Source organism: Seriola lalandi, unplaced genomic scaffold, assembly GCF_002814215.2.
Source record: "Seriola lalandi dorsalis isolate HSWRI2012SDOR001 ecotype SW California unplaced genomic scaffold, Sedor1 jcf7180002054656, whole genome shotgun sequence".
In the NCBI taxonomy this organism is placed as follows: domain Eukaryota; kingdom Metazoa; phylum Chordata; class Actinopteri; order Carangiformes; family Carangidae; genus Seriola; species Seriola lalandi.
The window spans coordinates 83,706-100,865 of NW_019525209.1; the positions used below are offsets into that span (position 1 = coordinate 83,706).

At 39.3% G+C, this 17,160-nt stretch overlaps 2 protein-coding genes across 2 annotated transcripts; one reads left to right on the plus strand and one right to left on the minus strand.

The window, feature by feature from the left end:
- Positions 1–6: 6 nt before the first annotated feature.
- ptp4a1 (protein tyrosine phosphatase 4A1) lies at positions 7–4,550 on the minus strand. Its single transcript, XM_023420721.2, has 5 exons — positions 4,060–4,550; positions 3,565–3,657; positions 2,329–2,459; positions 1,330–1,404; positions 7–156 (listed from the first exon to the last, which is right to left on the minus strand). Exons 1-5 carry the CDS (start codon positions 4,162–4,164, stop codon positions 39–41), a joined length of 522 nt encoding a protein of 173 aa, XP_023276489.1. The 5' UTR covers positions 4,165–4,550; the 3' UTR covers positions 7–38.
- Positions 4,551–13,366: 8,816 nt separating this feature from the next.
- On the plus strand, positions 13,367–17,146 carry lgsn (lengsin, lens protein with glutamine synthetase domain). The gene is made up of 4 exons (XM_023420711.2): positions 13,367–13,487; positions 13,705–14,398; positions 15,209–15,375; positions 15,753–17,146. Exons 1-4 carry the CDS (start codon positions 13,464–13,466, stop codon positions 16,944–16,946), a joined length of 2,079 nt encoding a protein of 692 aa, XP_023276479.1. The 5' UTR covers positions 13,367–13,463; the 3' UTR covers positions 16,947–17,146.
- Positions 17,147–17,160: the final 14 nt, after the last annotated feature.

Here is a 17,160-nt window from a genome sequence, read left to right on the forward strand (position 1 = left end):
GGGGGGTGGGGGGGGTTGGCGTGGCTCAGGGTTTGGCTCTACTGGATGCAGCAGTTATTGCGATGGCCGTTGGAATCTTTGAAGCGCAGGCGCATCTTTGGACGATATTTCTCCAGGTAGAACAGCTGCTTGCTGTTGAATGCTCCTCGACGCTTCCTAAAAGAAACAACAGGAGATTAATTCATCTTATTTTAATGTTTAAATATTGCACATTTAAAAAGGAGCTACTTGTGGGTTTTGCTAACGCTACACAGCTAACGTTAGCATTCACAGCCGTTTACTTACCAGTCTTGAGGTTATAATATGCCATCTGAGAAGTACTACTACACCAGGGCAGCCTGGACGTTACAGTGACTCGGTATCAGAAAGGGACAAGACGGACTGACCAGGCCGGAGCTAGCTGGTTAGCATGCTAACTCAAGTAGAAAAAAAAAAAAAGAAGTGATAGAAATAGAAGCAAAATAAGTGTTGCTTTCCACCTCTGGAGACAGCCGTTGAAAGTTTGATGCTAAACTCACATTGTTCTAAACTGGTAAGTAAACAGCTGTTAACGCTAACGTTAGCTATGTAGCAATAGCAAAACTTACGTATGGCACCTTTTAAGTTTTCATTCTTTCTGGGTAACAGCTGGGCCAAAACCACAAAGAATGTAATAAAAAAAATGAATCAATTATCCACATTATTAGCCCATAGATTATAATTAGGTGTGGATGAAGCAGCTACAGGTGCAACAAACGTCTCATCTCACTGCGCTGCAGGACAGAGAGGTTCAGGAGATCCTTTGTTCCCACTGCCATCATCTTTGACATTATTCCGGTGAAAAAAATCCCTTTATTTTTGTGGGGCCCATAAACATTTCAATGACTCATCACACTTTAAAGCACTCCCTCCACTCCTCCTCTTGAATCACTCTTATCTCACTATCTGATATCTGAGCTATTTACAGGTATGACTCATCCCTCCCTGCTACATGCATGTAGCACAAAATCATCCTGTTTCTGTGAAAAATACGGGTTTGTCACACGAAAAAGCAAGATAATCTCAAAATGAAGTGGTCAACCAATAAGTGTATTGTATAGTGTATGTATTATATAACCAAAATATAAAGGATTATTATGAAAAATGTTTGTGTAAAAATAAATTTATCAAATTTTTTAATATCAATATCAAAAAACAGGCTTTTAGCTTATACCTAATAAGCCAAAAGAATCCAGTATCAATCTGGCTCCATTCAGAGTTTCCTGTTTCACTGCGACGACAAAAATTCACTTCATCTTCGGATACTTCAGATAAAACTGCCAAAATGTTTTTATTCTCATGTGAACTTACTGTCGAATGAACTGGACAGCATCTTCATATTTCATCCCACACTCTATCAAGGCGAGCGCAACCAGAACAGGAGCTCTGCAGGGGGAAGAGGAAGTGCGTCAGTCGAAGAGAGCACATCTTTTTTTCCATTCAAAGCCACAGTTTTTCACTGCTTTTGTCTGGTTTCATCTATTATCAGAAAAGTCTTCTGTGAGTTCAATTTCAGACATCAAAACATTTCACAACCTTCAAATCTGTGACTGACTGAGCACAACTGTTAAAAGTCTGTAATTGAAAAGAAAGCTGAATGTGTGAAAAGGACACCAGCAAATTAAAAGTTCAGAGCCTGGAGATCCAGATATTTTCTGAATCTCAGATCAGATTAAAAGCAGATAAGATGGAAACAGAACCGACAACATGAAAGAAAATGTGCACAACTGCTATTTTTCAAACAACAACTAATGACACTTGTGTCTCAATGTGATATCACTGGATAAAGCAAATCCCAATACCAATATTTGATGTAACTGTCACCATCTAATTTTATACAATAACACACCAAATTACACAACAAAGACATGTATGAAAAATAAGACCTGCTATTGTTGCATACGGTGCAGGAAAGCTAGTTTATAGTGCTGCAACTTCTTTTTCAATTAACAGATAATTTGTTTGAAAATAGTAAATAATTCCTGTAACAACTTCCAAGACCCCAATGTGATGTCTTCAAATCACTTGTTGTGTTCAACCAAGAGTCTTAAAACCACAAATATTCAATTTATAATGATATAAACCTGAGAAAAGCAGCAAATCATCAGAAAATGTTTAACTTTTCTTTATTGATAAATGACATAAAACAATCAGCTAATGGACTAATTGTTTCAGCGCTAATAATGTCTGTGGCAGAGATTGAAGTGTCAGTTTTATTTGCGATATTTCCACCAGCAAGGACCACGTGTGAACCTTCATCCCATATAATAAGAGCGTAATACTTTAATCTTTCTGACAGCGAGTGCTCACCTCCCCAGTCCTGCCACACAGTGGACAGCTATGCAGCAGCCGGGCTCCTCCCTGAACTTCAGCTTCAGCAGGTTCAGCCAATCATCCACGATCTGGTTGGAGGGAGGAGCTCCATCATCAAACGGCCAATCCTGGAGAAGGAGAGGGAGAAAGAGGGATATAACGTCATCGGCCCAGTTTCTTAGAAACCAAAACAAAAGAAGTGTGAGGGCTGAACCGGCAGCAGGGAAAGAAAAATGTTGTTGTAGGGGGAGCGACGGTGGTGGGGTTTTTCTTCCTTCTGTACCAGTGTCTTCATTTGACATTTAAAAAAACGTTTTTCATGGTTACATGTTAAGTTTTATTTCATTTTTACATAATCAATGAAGTGAATTTCTGCAAAAATACAACATCAGTAAATGAATCCAAATACAAAATGGTGCGATGTTGCTGACTCTCTTCCAAAGGTGAAAAGCTACTGGCTGACAGATAATTAAATCAGTGCTGCAACAAGTCGATTAATCGATAAGATGATGGACAGAAAATACATTTGTGATAAGAGATTTGATAAAAGTGAAAGTTTATCCGTTTTACATTAATGTAAATATATTTAAGATTTGGTTTTAGACTGCAGTTGAGACTAAACACTTTTTTCTCCACTTTTTATAAACTAAACAACTGATAGAAAACACAATCTACAGTTAACTGACTATCAAAATAATCATCGGTTAGCTGCAGCTATAAATTTAACACATTAATTTATATCAGCTTCACTTTTTAAATACATTCTCAAGCAGAGGAATATGACATTTGTACATATAGGAGGCAAAGTGATCATCTGAACTCTTTGGATCAATAGGGATCAGCTGTACTGATCTGTCAATAAATGCTTTAAAAATGGAAACATTAACACTGTTCCCTGTGAGCTCCCCTCGTCGTTTTAAAAGCAATTAACTCTCACGGTCAGTCTTTAAACTCCCTAAATCTGGGCACCATGCTGACAACAGGGGAAAGGTACAAGCTGTGACTCATGACTGCACTGTGTCTGATATGTGTGTTATTAATGGAACATTTTTTTTTTTACATAACACAGGAAGAAAACAGCTTAAAAACACTGGGATGAAACTGATCACGCATGTTTAAAGAGGGAAACCCACAGCTGGGGAAGAAAAAAAAAAAGCAAAAATAACTACATTGTGTGTTGTTTTAATCCACTGAGAGTCACAAAGTTTGTCAGTTTTGTACGTTTAAACTCACCAGAACCTGGATCCCCTCTTTCACCACCAGGGTGGCGTCATAGGTGGCCTCACAAACTCTCACTACGGTGGTGACTCCATATTTCTTCAGCTCCTGTATAAAAAAAAAAAAGAAAACATTAGAGGGATTGGTGATGAAAAGTAAACAGATAGAAACAGAATGTAAGTGAGTACACAGAGCTTGATTTAAAAATACACTTCACTGCTTTTATTCCTAAATTGAAACTGATATTTTCTTCTGAGGTTTGTTGTTTTCTAGCTTCTGTCATCCAACTCCAAAGCATCCTCGATTATTGTTTTATCTTCCCTGAAACATGTTCTCAAAGCCTTAATAATACAATTTAATTATCTTTATTTCTAACATCTTCCAACTCATTATCTTTGTCCTTATGTTTCCATAATGTGAACTTACAGTTCCGGCAGTTACCTCAGATAGCACATTCCACTTACATCTGACTGAGTTAATCATCTACTAACCAATGACACTGCAGCTCACCTCAATGAACTTGTTTAGGGTGGCGTTGGTGGGATTGTGGGTGATGAGGAACCTCATGTTCTTGTAGGTGATCTCCACAGGGGCCGGTCTGTTCATACGAGCCATTGTGACAACGTAAAAAAAAAAAATAACGAAACCCAAAAGTCTTCCACAGAGTAAAAACACCAATGTAAACGCTTAGTTAAACTCGGAGGGAATGTCAAACACAAATGTCCAACGAGCTTCCAGAAAACCCAGAAACAAAAAAATCCTCCGGTCTTCTTCGAGGTTGGCAAGGCTTAAAAATTAAACCAAATAAACGAAGGCTGCGACAGGCAAATGGGTAAATTTGGGGCGTCGGTGGGCGAAAAAGGGCGGACAATCGTAAAAGTAACTCAAAACCCTCTCCTTTGGAATAAAACAAAAGAAAAGGAAGAAAAAAACAAGGCTGGTTCCACCTTGATCTGGCCAGGCGGAAGCCGACGAGGGCAGTGTGCAGCGAGTGGAGTTACCCCATCCAGGCCGAGTTGTCGCTGGTTCTGGGAGGCGTCCCGGTCCTGCCAACTTTCCGGGGTCCCTCCTGTGGCTCAAGTGCTTCGGATCGATGGCGAGTTTGGCTGTTCACTCGTCTGCATAGGCAGCGTGCTGAGCCTGGCAGTAGTCCCCACTGCCCTTCAGAAACTCCATAAATGTGTGACCCAGAACACCACAGAACTGCTGCAGGACACAGAGGGGGACAAGACAGAAGAAGCAGCTTTTAAAAAACACACAATGTAAGGACACTGAGGGGTTTCTGTTGAGTTTTGGTGCGTTAACAAATGCACTCTTTGCTTCTTTAAAAAAACAAAACAAAACAAAAAAAAAACGACATCCTGAAACAGAACAAAACAGCCTGTAGTAGTTTTGTGTTTTCATTCGTTAGTTCGTCCAAACATTGATCGCGTTTTTCTCTGACATTGATGTGAGGTTTCAGAGTGCACAATATCCTTATTTTAGAACAAACTCCAGCTAATTCTTCTGGACACATACTAAGGTTTTATATTTAAATTATTAGATGAATTATAAAATAGCTGACTGACAGAAATATAACCATTTTAATGTTCAACTTAGAGAGCAGCAATATTCCATTTTTAATTAATGAACTAATAATGATCAATTGCTTGATCTATAAAATGTCAGAAAACTGTGACAAATGTCCATCACAATTTTGCCATCATAGATGAGTAAGTAAACCAGGAAATAGTCCCATTTGAGAAGAAAAATAAGAACAGCGATTAATCAATAATCAGAATTGCTTCCTCTTCATTTATCTGCAAGTCATCTTAATCAGTGCACCTTTAATTAATCAATGTTCAAAAACAGTTAACAACCAATATACTGGACATTTGATTGTTACAGCTTTAGAAAGGTGAGGATTTGTTGGATTTTCTCTGTCACATTATAATAAATTAAATATATTGGTTTTTTTGCAATGTTGCTCCAACACCTGCTCCAATAACCTGTGATGGACATTTGTCATTATTTGGGGACATTTTGGGAACAACTGAAAACAACACATTCAACAATAACCACAAATAATCATTTAGTTGCTGTCTGGCTTATGTTGCTGATGTTGGAGAGTTTCAGAACAGGAGAAAAACATCTGTATTGTCACACAGTTGCATCACACACTCCACAGACCTCGGTGTCATCACCTACGTGGAGTAACGCCAGTTTAGTCTGACACTGGCCCCGATACTGATGTTGGATCCCCATTCAAATCTACCACGAGCTGCCATTTTACACCAATATACAAACTGTAGCCGAGTCAGGTCAATTTTATTTAAATAGAGCCGAATCACAACAAGTTATCTCAAGGCACTTTTCGAATAGAGCAGGTGTAGACCGTACTGTACAAAAGGGAACTAATCATAGAGGAAGTAAAATTTTCTGTAGCCAAGAAAAAAAACAGTTGGTAGTGTCTTTTTATGGTTTTATGAGTTTCCTGTAGCTCATGCTTTCATATGCTGCCACCTCACAATCCTGCCAAAAGCACAACATATGGTAGTAATGACGGCAATAGCAATAAAAAATAATAAAGTCTTCATGTTTCTGTTTTTTATTATTTACGTTAACTCCTTCTACACTGAAAACAGGAAGTGAAATTTTCTCATCTATCACTATGACTTCTTTCCTGTCAAGCGACTTAAAAACACACTTGCACTGCACTACATCAAGTGTTTGTGTATCAATCAGGTTAACACATTGTGCATTAACATGTGGAGCGATGCACTGCATGAGTGTGCGGTTGGATTCACATACTCAGCTGGGGAAGGCGTGAGAAATGTATGACGAACTCCTGCGCCAAAATGTGAGATATGATGCTTCACAGGAGGGCAGATGGAGGAAAATATAAAAAGGGCAAAAAAAACTGAAAATCTACCTGCCTTAATGTTACATAAACTCACACTACAGTAGTGTGTAATATCCCAACTAATGGCTGCCAGAGTACAATAGAGGGGATGTGTCATTTCTGACATCTAGGTCATATCTATGAAAGCTGAGCTCACCATGAGGCCCTCAGCAGGGCTTTAACATACCCTCTGTTATTATCATCATTATCTTCATCACAAAACTGACATACAATATCTTTCACTGCCTTTTAGCTGCTGATGTTTTCGCAACTTAAGAAGTGTGAAATACCTGAAGGCGTAACTTACTGGCAATGCTTTTTCTGCAGCTTATGCTCCAAATACTAAAAAAAAAAAACCTAAGCTGTTCGAGTATGCTTTGTTAATCCGGTATTTTCCAACTGAAAAAAACAGCATTTGGTAGAAAATGTGACATTTTGGACAAAAGAGGGCGATTAAAAGCCCAAGAGGGAGATGACACGAGGAGATAAAAGATGCAAGAAGCACAGGAGTGGTGGTTTAAATAGATGATATGCTGTTGCATTACATTGCAAGGCTGTAAAGTGTCCTTTGTGTGCGGATAGACTGGGCGCCATCATATAACGTTAGAGGCCTATAGGCACTGTCACTAGCTACGAGACGGACAAACCAACACGTTGCTTTCAGGTGACAAACACGACGCCTCGTCGAAGCAGCGGGCGGATAGTCTGTGTCGAAAACCAACGAAGAAAATGTCACTTGTATTTTTTGACTCGTTTCGCGTTAAAAATGCGTCGATTTTAACCGTTAGAAACTTCCGAGTGACTAGCCAGGACACAGCCCGTGCTGCGCATCCGACTGCCGCTTCCCTAAACATGACGAACAACCACACTAAGCTTTAATTAACGCAAAAATAACGGTGACAAACGCCGCTTCAGACAGTTTATTTTACAGCCAAGTAAGAGACTTAATATTAAGCGGCAGGGTCATGGAGATATTCAACCGGGTTTGCCCCGAGCAGGCCGTGATTTCACCGAAAACGTGAAGGCCAGTTGGTAATGATAACGTACTGATTTACCGCTACAACACAAGAAGAAGGAATTAACACAAAATGGCAGCCACAAAAAACACGTTACTTACTGGGATATGCTTACTCATTGAAGATTGTAGCTTAATCATACAGCCGGTCCCCAGAAAAAGGTAAAATTATAAAACGGTTCTCCACCATACAGTCCGGTGCTGTTTCTCCGAGCGGAGCCGAAGTCTCCTGATCTGTTCGGACGACACCGACAAGCTGGAAAGAAAGAGGAAACTGCTTTCCTGTCAAGATTTTCAAAATAAAATATCCATAGCTTATCCGGTGTGTGGATTTGCCCATTTCCCCAGTTTTATATCATTGTAAATATAATATAGTTGGGTTTTGGACTGTCGTTTTATCGACAAATTAGGCAATTCAAAGCCTTCACGTTTGGCTCCAGGTAATTGTGATGACCACTGACCAAACAATTGACTCATTAATTCAGAAAATAATCACCACATCAATCAGCAATCAAAATAATAGTATATAACAATATACAATAGTATATTATATATTTTTGATGTTTGATATATAATAATATCTTGAAATCCCATGTAGGAAATATTAATTTATTAATTATAACATCTCTGGAGCCAGGATTTTAGAAATACTGAGGTCATGACTTCCCCCCTTAACCAGATCAGAAAATCTGAGTATCTAAACCTGACGCCAAAAAGTCTCTCTCTCTCTCTCTCTCTCTCTCTCTCTCTCTCTCTCTCTCTCTCTCTCTCTCTCTCTCTCTTGTTTTGAGCATATAAATACTGGAAAGAGCCTATAAAACACCCACCACATGTAAGCTTTTAGTTGCGCAATATAAAGATGTCCTAAGTTGCTGGAAGCCCCAGTTTCTATGACAAATATCAAGTGGTAGCTGAATGATAAACATGATAACAAAGGAGACTAAGATGATGGAGCTGATGAAAAGGAAGAAGAGCGGCACCTTTCATGAGCACTTTTGAGATTGTTGTGAATATTTAAATGTCTTTTCGTCATTGACTTATTAATTTCCAGAAAAAAAACACATGGATTATATTTTGATAGGCCTATTTCATATTCTACAGTTTCAATTTCAATTCGTTTTTCTTTATCTTTTATTCCTTCCACAAACTTTGTTCCCATTAATCACGAACCTGAAGCATTACTTTGAAGGGAATCCCAGAAAACATCCGGTCCTTCCTATGTTCAACTATCTCCAACTTGACGGAGCTCTGGAAACCCCACCCTGAAAATGTGAGGTGGTCTGCCCAGACATCTCTCTGCCTCCATGCTGCACAGGTCAGGTGGTGACTGCTGAGGCCTGACTGGACCACACGTGGACAGAGCACGCCAGAAAATATATAGGCTATACTAAGATATATGTGAAACATGGCCCAATTATTGTCATTAATTATCCTAAAGAGGAATTTTCTTGAACTCATTGTATCCACTTGGGCCAATAAAAATTTTAAATTCATGTAGTTTATTGAAAATTTAGAAGAAGAAAAAATGTGGAATTGTTGTATTCACAGTTTGAAAGGTGAATTCACCCAGGAATAAAATGAAATATAATATAATTAAATTCTAAAAAAGTCTTACCCCTAGTGATATCCAGCCATGCATTCATCCTAACAAGTACATTGCTGTTGAGTCATTAATGTCATTTTACAGTGCAATATGGATTAAATCTTCAATCAGTTCATGTAATTTGTTATTGCGATAGTGATATATATCACATTATAGTAGATTTCATGGAAAACTCAAATGAGAAACTAATTATAGATAAAATAACTAAGCAGAAATGTCTGTCTTGGTTAATCCTGCAAATGAAACACCTTAATTAATTAATCACATTGATCAAAGCTGTTCCAGAGAGGCATATGCACCAGATGTTTTTCATAACACGACAATCCTTAAATATTACGTATGAGTAGTTTATTATGAATCTGTGAAGTATTAATGAATGATTTGATTACAATATAATAAAAAAAAAAACAGTTATTGAAAGTTCATGATTGACTCTTAGAATTTTAATTGAAAAATCCAATCTCACTACAAGGTCCATTTAGTAGCTGCTTAGGAGCTTTCGATTGTATCACACCATCTTCATCAGCAGGTTGAGTTCTCTCTGATGTGAGGACATTTTAGACATTTAAATTAAAATTTATTTAATAGATTATAGATTTATAGTCACTGTTGACTTAAGGATAGAGACAAAAAATCTACTGATGAACATAGTGTGCTATGATAGAAAGCTCCAGAACAGCTAATACATGGACCTTTTGAGTTTGTTTCATCAGCCAAACCTTTAATACATATAACTTGTAAGAGAGTTGTACCCGTATATATATATATATATATATATATATATATATATATATGATGGACTGCATGATTTAGATAGTGACATTATAAAAGATAATTAACATTTTCTTTGAGCTGATGCTGATGTTCAGCTTCTTCTTGAGTAGGAGGGTTAGAGTTTGAAGAAATGCACTGTAAAACATCACACAGGAATCTAGTGGAATCAACTAATCTTTTTACATTAGTTTAATCTAAATATGTAAGTTTTATTCATTTCAAGTCAATTCAACTTAAAATTTCGAGTGTTTATTTTCAGACGACTTCAGAACCTATAGGAACGTGAATTCATCTATTTTTAGAGACAAACAAAATATTCATGGTGGAAACTTTCTGTCTTTAATACATGTTAAATTAAGTTTTGTTGCTTCTTCTCATAATGAAAGATTCATTTTGATATCTGAAGTTTAGTAAACTTGTTTTCTCAAATTCCACCAACTTTCAAAACCGACTATAATTATTCCACCTAAGTTCAGTTCTCTCACATTTTTAAGGCAGCAGAGGAACTTGTGCTTTTATGATGAACCAGCTAGAAATGATTGACAGTGTTTGATTTTAAAATAGCTGATAAATTGATTACAATGAGGCTTTTTAGGTTTTTCCTTGACGCAGTAAACCAGGTGGACAACACAAGGAAGACTGAAAACTTAAGTTTAAACCTTAAATAGAAATATTAACACACTTTATCTTTACAACTTTTTTTTTTTTTTTTTTTTTAATATTTTCATTTCATTTTCTTTCCATTGGCAGACATTTCATATAAGACTATTTTCATTTATTAATACATTCATGCACACAACATGTTTTGTTTATAAATGTAGAATGAACATATTGTACATAAATACCACGATGCAATTTATTTTGTTTGACAAGAAAATGTCAAGTTAAGGTCTACTACAATACCAGCTTTTTTAGTCTTCCTTAGCAGATGGAGGTCTCCATGACAACTGAAGAAACTGCATCCACTGAGGAAGACCATGACATGCAGTTGAAAGTCGAAGATAAAGCCAGTACATGGACCTTACGTTTTTTTTTTTTGACAAATAAAATGTTTGAAAGGTGAGAATTTTAGTAAACTGATTGTATATAAATAGTAATAATGTATATGAACAGTACTGTATATGTAATGTATTTTATTGGGAAATACTGTATTCTGAGTCATATACTTGCAGCACATTATCAAATACACCAGTTAGAATAACATGTTTAATACACTGTAAAACCTATTTCCCACGTATGTTCCATTTATTTAAGAATACAAGAAAAAGTGGTGAACGAGGGTCATTATATTTAGAATATATATTTATTATCTTAGTGTATCTTCTCAATTACTTCAGAAAACTCCAGTGTTATGTTAAGTTAGAGTAAAATACAGAGCATCGTCTGGCCGAGGAGAGTGGACTAGAAGCTAAATAGCTTCAGCTCTCTCTAAACTGTGGCTGTACACTGTCATGTGTCTTTCATTCACTCATCGTCACTATTGAGATTTCTTTGTGCAGCGATGATCCTCGATACATGAAGTTGATCTCAGAACATTATTGCTATCGAGTTTCCTGCCCAGATTTGAAGAAAATGAGAAATACATCACATGACCTGTAGCATCATGAAGTAATGAATGTATATAAACTTATAAATGGTTTATTTGTTGAGTGTTTTTGTAAATCCATTTTGAAATCCTAAGTATTTATTGATGGATTAATCTTTCACTTACAAATTCTTTTTACAATTCCTATTGTTGATGCCTATTAAAATATGAAATTAAGGAAATGCTTCACTACTTTTCCTGTGACATCCCTGGTCCTCTGTATGTGTTGGGATTTTAAAAAAAAATTCTCTTGCAATAAACCCAGAGTGAGTTTTGCATTATCTTTGCAGTTCATTTTGCTTTTATATCTTATGTTTTTATGTTATATATTATTATATATTCACCCACATGTCTGTATGATTGCAGTTAGATAGATAACTAGCCGGACACTGTTGCTGTCACTGTGATTGTGGCTGTACACACGGCTGCACTTTGGTTGTTATGATTATGACATTAGTTATATATAAGGTGTAACACAAACGACATGCTGGGGTGGTTGAAATACAATGCAAGGGAGCGGAAAACTTGAAAACAATGAGAGGCAACACAAAAGTAAACTAGGATCACCTCCTCGTGGTCGTATCCCTCCCCCACTCGGACTAGTTTCAGGTTACATCCCTGTTTATCCAGAGTCATAAAATATTAAACATTCGTGTGAAATTTTTCGTACTTAATTGATTGACTTGGCTCAGTGTGAACACATGAGGAGCTGGTGCAACCAGGGTGCTTAGAGGAAGTAGTGTGAGCAGTGTGAAGCAGCACAGTGTGTGACCTCTGATTCTTTGTGCCTTTCAGAGACCGCTGCAACACTGTCGTCATGGGAAACCGCGTTGGCGTGGCACCCATTAACCATGTGTTGGAGAATGACCTGGAGGAAATGGAGGAGGAAGGGCGGGAAATGACAAGGTTAAGTTCCAGATGTTTTCTTGTGTTCACGTCACATGTGTTCCCATAAAGGGAAATAATGGAAACACTGTTGAATTTTAATTAAGTTTTTTACAATTCAAGGGTTCAGCTACAGATCGATGCTGTTGCTGCGTTATGATCCTTATAAGATTCACAATTGTTTTCAATGTGCTTGTGGTGAAAATGATCAGTGCTGAAAAATCTCTTTGATTTGTTATGATTTGACTTATTTGGTGTCGTGATTATGTCATTTTGTGTTTTGTGTCGCTGATGTAGTTGATGTGATACATATAACTGAAGGAATTAATTGTAGTAATATATATATAGTTACTTGAGTTTAATAGAAATCTTAAATTCAATGATGTACTTAATTGAATTGAGCTGTTGTGAGCTGTTTCAATAGATGTCCACAGTGATTGAATTGAATTCATTTGAATTGAATCGATGTATTGAATGTAATATTTGAACTGATTTAACAAATGAAGAGGCTTTATTGAAGAGGACATGTTTATTCACAGCAGAGAAAAGCAACAAACAAAGTACTATAAGATTACACAGTACCTAAAAAGACTTTTTATATTATGTTATAACAACTTAATTCTGCTATATCATGTTCATATTTCATTTGTAAATAAGAACTATCTAACATTTACATTCTTTTCATTGCCATATGCAAAACACATTCACTGTCAACCCACCAACTGCTCCTCTTTCCGGTAGATTGGAGAGCGATTTCACTCAGACAGCAGCGGCTGTTTAATGCATCAACAACAGCAGCCATTGTCTGCTCCTGGTAGTTGCGTGTTTTTATCTCTCTGGAATAAATACTTTTGCTCACATATCTTTCTGGAAGCACAAACAGAGCTGCTGAGCTCTGCAGTCTCACTTTGCAATGACACAAAGGCGACTGTGAATTGTCCTCGCCGGCAGCCAATGAGCTCAAAGCAGCCGTGGCTCAGTGTCTACCAGCGGCCGGCCGGTGCCAGTTTCCAGCCGGACTCCCGCGGGTGTTGGGGGGCAAAAAGAATTTTCTAATCCGTCACCATTGTACCAATTGTCTATAAAAATTAATGTGCGAGTGAAGCTCTGTCTTCACATGAGGGCTATCAAATTTCCAAATCACTGTTCATGAAAGAGTACAAACAAAGAAATGAATGACTCTGAAGATTTCAAGGTAACAATTCCACATCTAACTTTTCGATTTGATTTTTGTTGCAGCACAAAACTTTGGCTTTAAATCTGACTTTGCTCGATTGACTGGATCTTGTATTTCATTGTGTCTTTGAACCCGAATTTTGATCACAGAGTTGATCCCTTCCACTCTCTGGTAATTCTTACATACTTGACCATCTCTTACCATTCTCGTGATAGACACACTGTGTGTTTTCCAGGAGGCAGAGAATAGAAGCAAAGACCAAATAGATGGCACAGGGATGAGCCTGGGACACAGGAAGGGAGTGAGGGTGACTGGGAAATATGTGACTCCTGTGGACTGGAGCAGCAGAGGAGCGGGTCCATCCATCGTCCACTCTCCCACCAGCACCCCCGTGCCCCCAGACACCCCCACTGTGATCTCCATTGGCCCTCTGCCGCACAGGCCCTCAGAGCGCGTAGATGTTCCCAGGATGGATGAACCTTCTGTCGGGGAGGACTGGCCCGAGGAGGCTCAAACACAGGTGTCCTACGGTGAGATGGGTGTCCCCAGGCAGACCCTGGAGGAGCTGAAGACCCTCCTGAGGGACAGTCCTCTGCTCAGCGTCCGGGGAAGAGACGACGGGAAGCCAGGGAGTCCTTATACGTACCTCCACGGGAGCAGCAGCAGGAGCGGTAGAGATGGTGGTGGAAAGCCCGACGGACGGCAGGACGATGGAAACCCCCAAAGGGCGTTCAGCACCTTCAAACCCAACTCTGATGCTTCCAGAAGGGGGCCCAGGTCCAGAGAGAGCACATCTATTCAGCAGCCTAGCAGCATGGATTCATCCAGCTCATTCAGGTCTGATGCCAACACAAATAGACAGCCGGGAGTCAGTGCACACTCATATGCAAGCGGTGGCTCCTGGGAAGGGACGGGAGCTTCTCATACAGGTTGGTGAAGCTTTGGTTAAAAGTTTATCCGCGATTGAAATTTCATCCCAAATCAAGAAATATCTTTTCTAACAAAGTCAATATTTAGAAAAATAAATGGACCTTTATCACAAATCATTGATGGTCAGGACAAACTTCCTGTCTCTGTCTTAAGTCTCGCTTTAAAATCTTGGACTTGTCTTATTTTAGTTCCTGTTTTAATTAATGACAGATATTGATTTCTTGAGCATTTTCTATGTGTGTTTTCTTTATTTGGACGTTTCAAATGATTACTTTGACTTGAAGCTGGCTTTTTAATCATCTTTTACCTTCTATAAAACCAAAAAAATATTATTTCTACAACTGGAACAACTTGCTCCATCCTCTATTTTGAGGTTGTTTTTCAATGGGATTAAATTTTCTCCTGACTGATTGATATTTGTGAGATTTAAAAAAAAAAAAAAGATTAAAATAAATTGTCTATTAAGTCTTATTTTTTCTTTTTTTCCCCTTTTTTTTAACATTAAAACACATAGCAATGTTGATAGCAAGGAAGCAAAGTTCTTTTTCTGTATTTTGATTGCAACTCAAATACATACAGAACAAGACATTTTACAGTGTAAAAATCTATTTGTTGGCGTGTGTTCCTAGATTATCTCAAACCTACTCCACACTTTATTTATTTTTACTTATTGACACATCTGCAATGAGCTAATGTCAAACTTATTGGTCTACTTCTTCTCAGTATTGACTTCAAATCAAACAGAACTGGTTTTGGTATTGACTTTGGCCTGACTGAAATGGTCAGATATTTCAAACTGTTTTCTACAGATAACGGGAACGATACGGTCGAGTTCTCCGGCAATCAGAGGTTCATAGCAGCCATGGAGCAGATCAAGCAGCAAATCGCCCGAGAAAACATCAACTTTGTCCGCTTCGAGGCCACCGATCTCCACGGGGTGTCCAGGTCCAAGACAGTGCCTGTTCGCTTCTTCCATGTATGGAACTCTATCTATCTATCTATCTATCTATCTATCTATCTATCTATCTATCTATCTATCCATCCATCCATGGATTGCTGTTGTAGGAAAAGGCAGAAATGAGTTTGAATAGTTCAGTATGGAGCTGGAGACAGGATGCGATTAGCCTAGCTTAGCACAAATACTAGAAGCAGGCCAAAGCAGCTAGCTCTCTGAATCTCATAAATACACACCTGTAATGCTCACTGACGGACGTATCTCGTACAGTAGAATAGAAATAGTTGTCTGTATAAATTAGATTTCAATCTCCTCATCTTTCTTTGTTAAAGACAGCAAATAAATGTATTTCCCAGAAGTGTTAGGATTCTCCTTTAATGTAAACGTTGCATCCGCAGGAGAAAGCCGTATACGGGGTTCCAATGCCGAGAAGTTACTTGGAGCTAACGCTGAGTCCTAAGAGTAACGAAGTGGACAACGCGAACACTGCCAACTTCAGCAGTGATGTCCTTTTGATCCCCGACCTTGCAACCTTCAGGGTCCTACCCTGGGCTGAGCAGACAGCCCGGGTCATCTGTGACCCCTGCACAGTCACAGGAAGCCCCCTTCGCACTTCGCCACGCCTCATTGCCAAGCAGCTCCTTGGCCAGCTCCAAAGCCTGGGATTCTCCCTGCACGCCTCCTTCACCTACGAATGCTGCGTCCTGGGAGCGCCAGACCGGATCGGACCAAAGACGCTCCTGTTCCCTGCCACCACCCTGCTGAGCAACCATGACCTGCCTTTCTTCCAGCAGCTGGTGGACAGCATGTACTGCATGGGCGCAGACATAGACAGCATCGCTTCTGCCAGCGGGCCCGGCCAGATGGAGATCAACCTGAGGCCAGAGTTCGGGATTGCGGCTGCAGATAGCGCCTTCACCTTCCGCACCGGCATCAAAGAAATGGCTCGTAAACACAGCTACATCGCCAGCTTCTTCACCGACGATGGCTTGTACAACGCTGGGGTTCTCTCTCACAGCCTGTGGGATGCTAATGGGCGACGTAGCCTCTTCCACAGTGGGGAGAAGCAAGGCGAGCTGTCTGAGATTGGCAGGAAATGGCTGGCCGGGCTCCTCAACCACTCTGCTGCACTGAGCTGCCTGATGTCGCCAGGCCTCGGCTGCCGGAGCCACATCGCCAAGTCGATCAAAGACCCCAAACGGATGCTGTACGCCACCTGTGGCAGCAACGATAACAGCAGCTCCTTCAACATCAAATGTCACGGTGGGCGGGAGACGCACATTGACAACAAGCTGGGCTCGGCCATGGCCAACCCTTACGTCGTGCTGGCCGCTACAGTGGCCGCAGGTCTGGACGGCATCAGACGGAACCTGAACTTTGAGAGCGGCCTGAACAAAGCCCCCAGTCAGCAAAAGGAATTTTCCATCCCCGTGAAGCTCGACGACGCTCTGGAGGCGCTGGGGGACGATCATGTCATCCGCAGCACCCTCGGGGAGCCGTTCGTTCAGTATTTCATCGCCATGAAAAAGTTTGAGATTGAGACCCAAGAGCTGGATGATGAGAGGAACAAGTGCCTGGAGTATTTTATCTAGAAATCCTCCATGTTTTATATTATGCGAAACACAGGTCGTCCTGCCATACAAATAAACTAAATGCATGAGAAACAACTGCTTGAACATAAAGGTTGTTTATTTTATATATTATGTTGATAACTTATTATCATTATTATTATTATTATTATACAGATTTTAGATATTTTTCAGAGTCATTTCAAAATAAAGGTATAAACACACCCTCAATGTGCGA

Excerpts from the sequence above, each read along its gene's own strand:
- ptp4a1 (XM_023420721.2), bottom strand. The coding sequence starts at position 4,164 with ATGGCTCGTATGAACAGACCGGCCCCTGTGGAGATCACCTACAAGAAC. Across the intron at positions 2,460-3,564 it reads AAGAGGGGATCCAGGTTCTG|GATTGGCCGTTTGATGATGG; the intron begins GTGAGTTTAAAC and ends CTCCTTCTCCAG. Across the intron at positions 157-1,329 it reads GCTGTCCAGTTCATTCGACA|GAAGCGTCGAGGAGCATTCA; the intron begins GTAAGTTCACAT and ends TGTTTCTTTTAG.
- lgsn (XM_023420711.2), top strand. The coding sequence starts at position 13,464 with ATGAATGACTCTGAAGATTTCAAG. Across the intron at positions 13,488-13,704 it reads ATGACTCTGAAGATTTCAAG|GAGGCAGAGAATAGAAGCAA; the intron begins GTAACAATTCCA and ends TGTGTTTTCCAG. Across the intron at positions 14,399-15,208 it reads GACGGGAGCTTCTCATACAG|ATAACGGGAACGATACGGTC; the intron begins GTTGGTGAAGCT and ends TGTTTTCTACAG.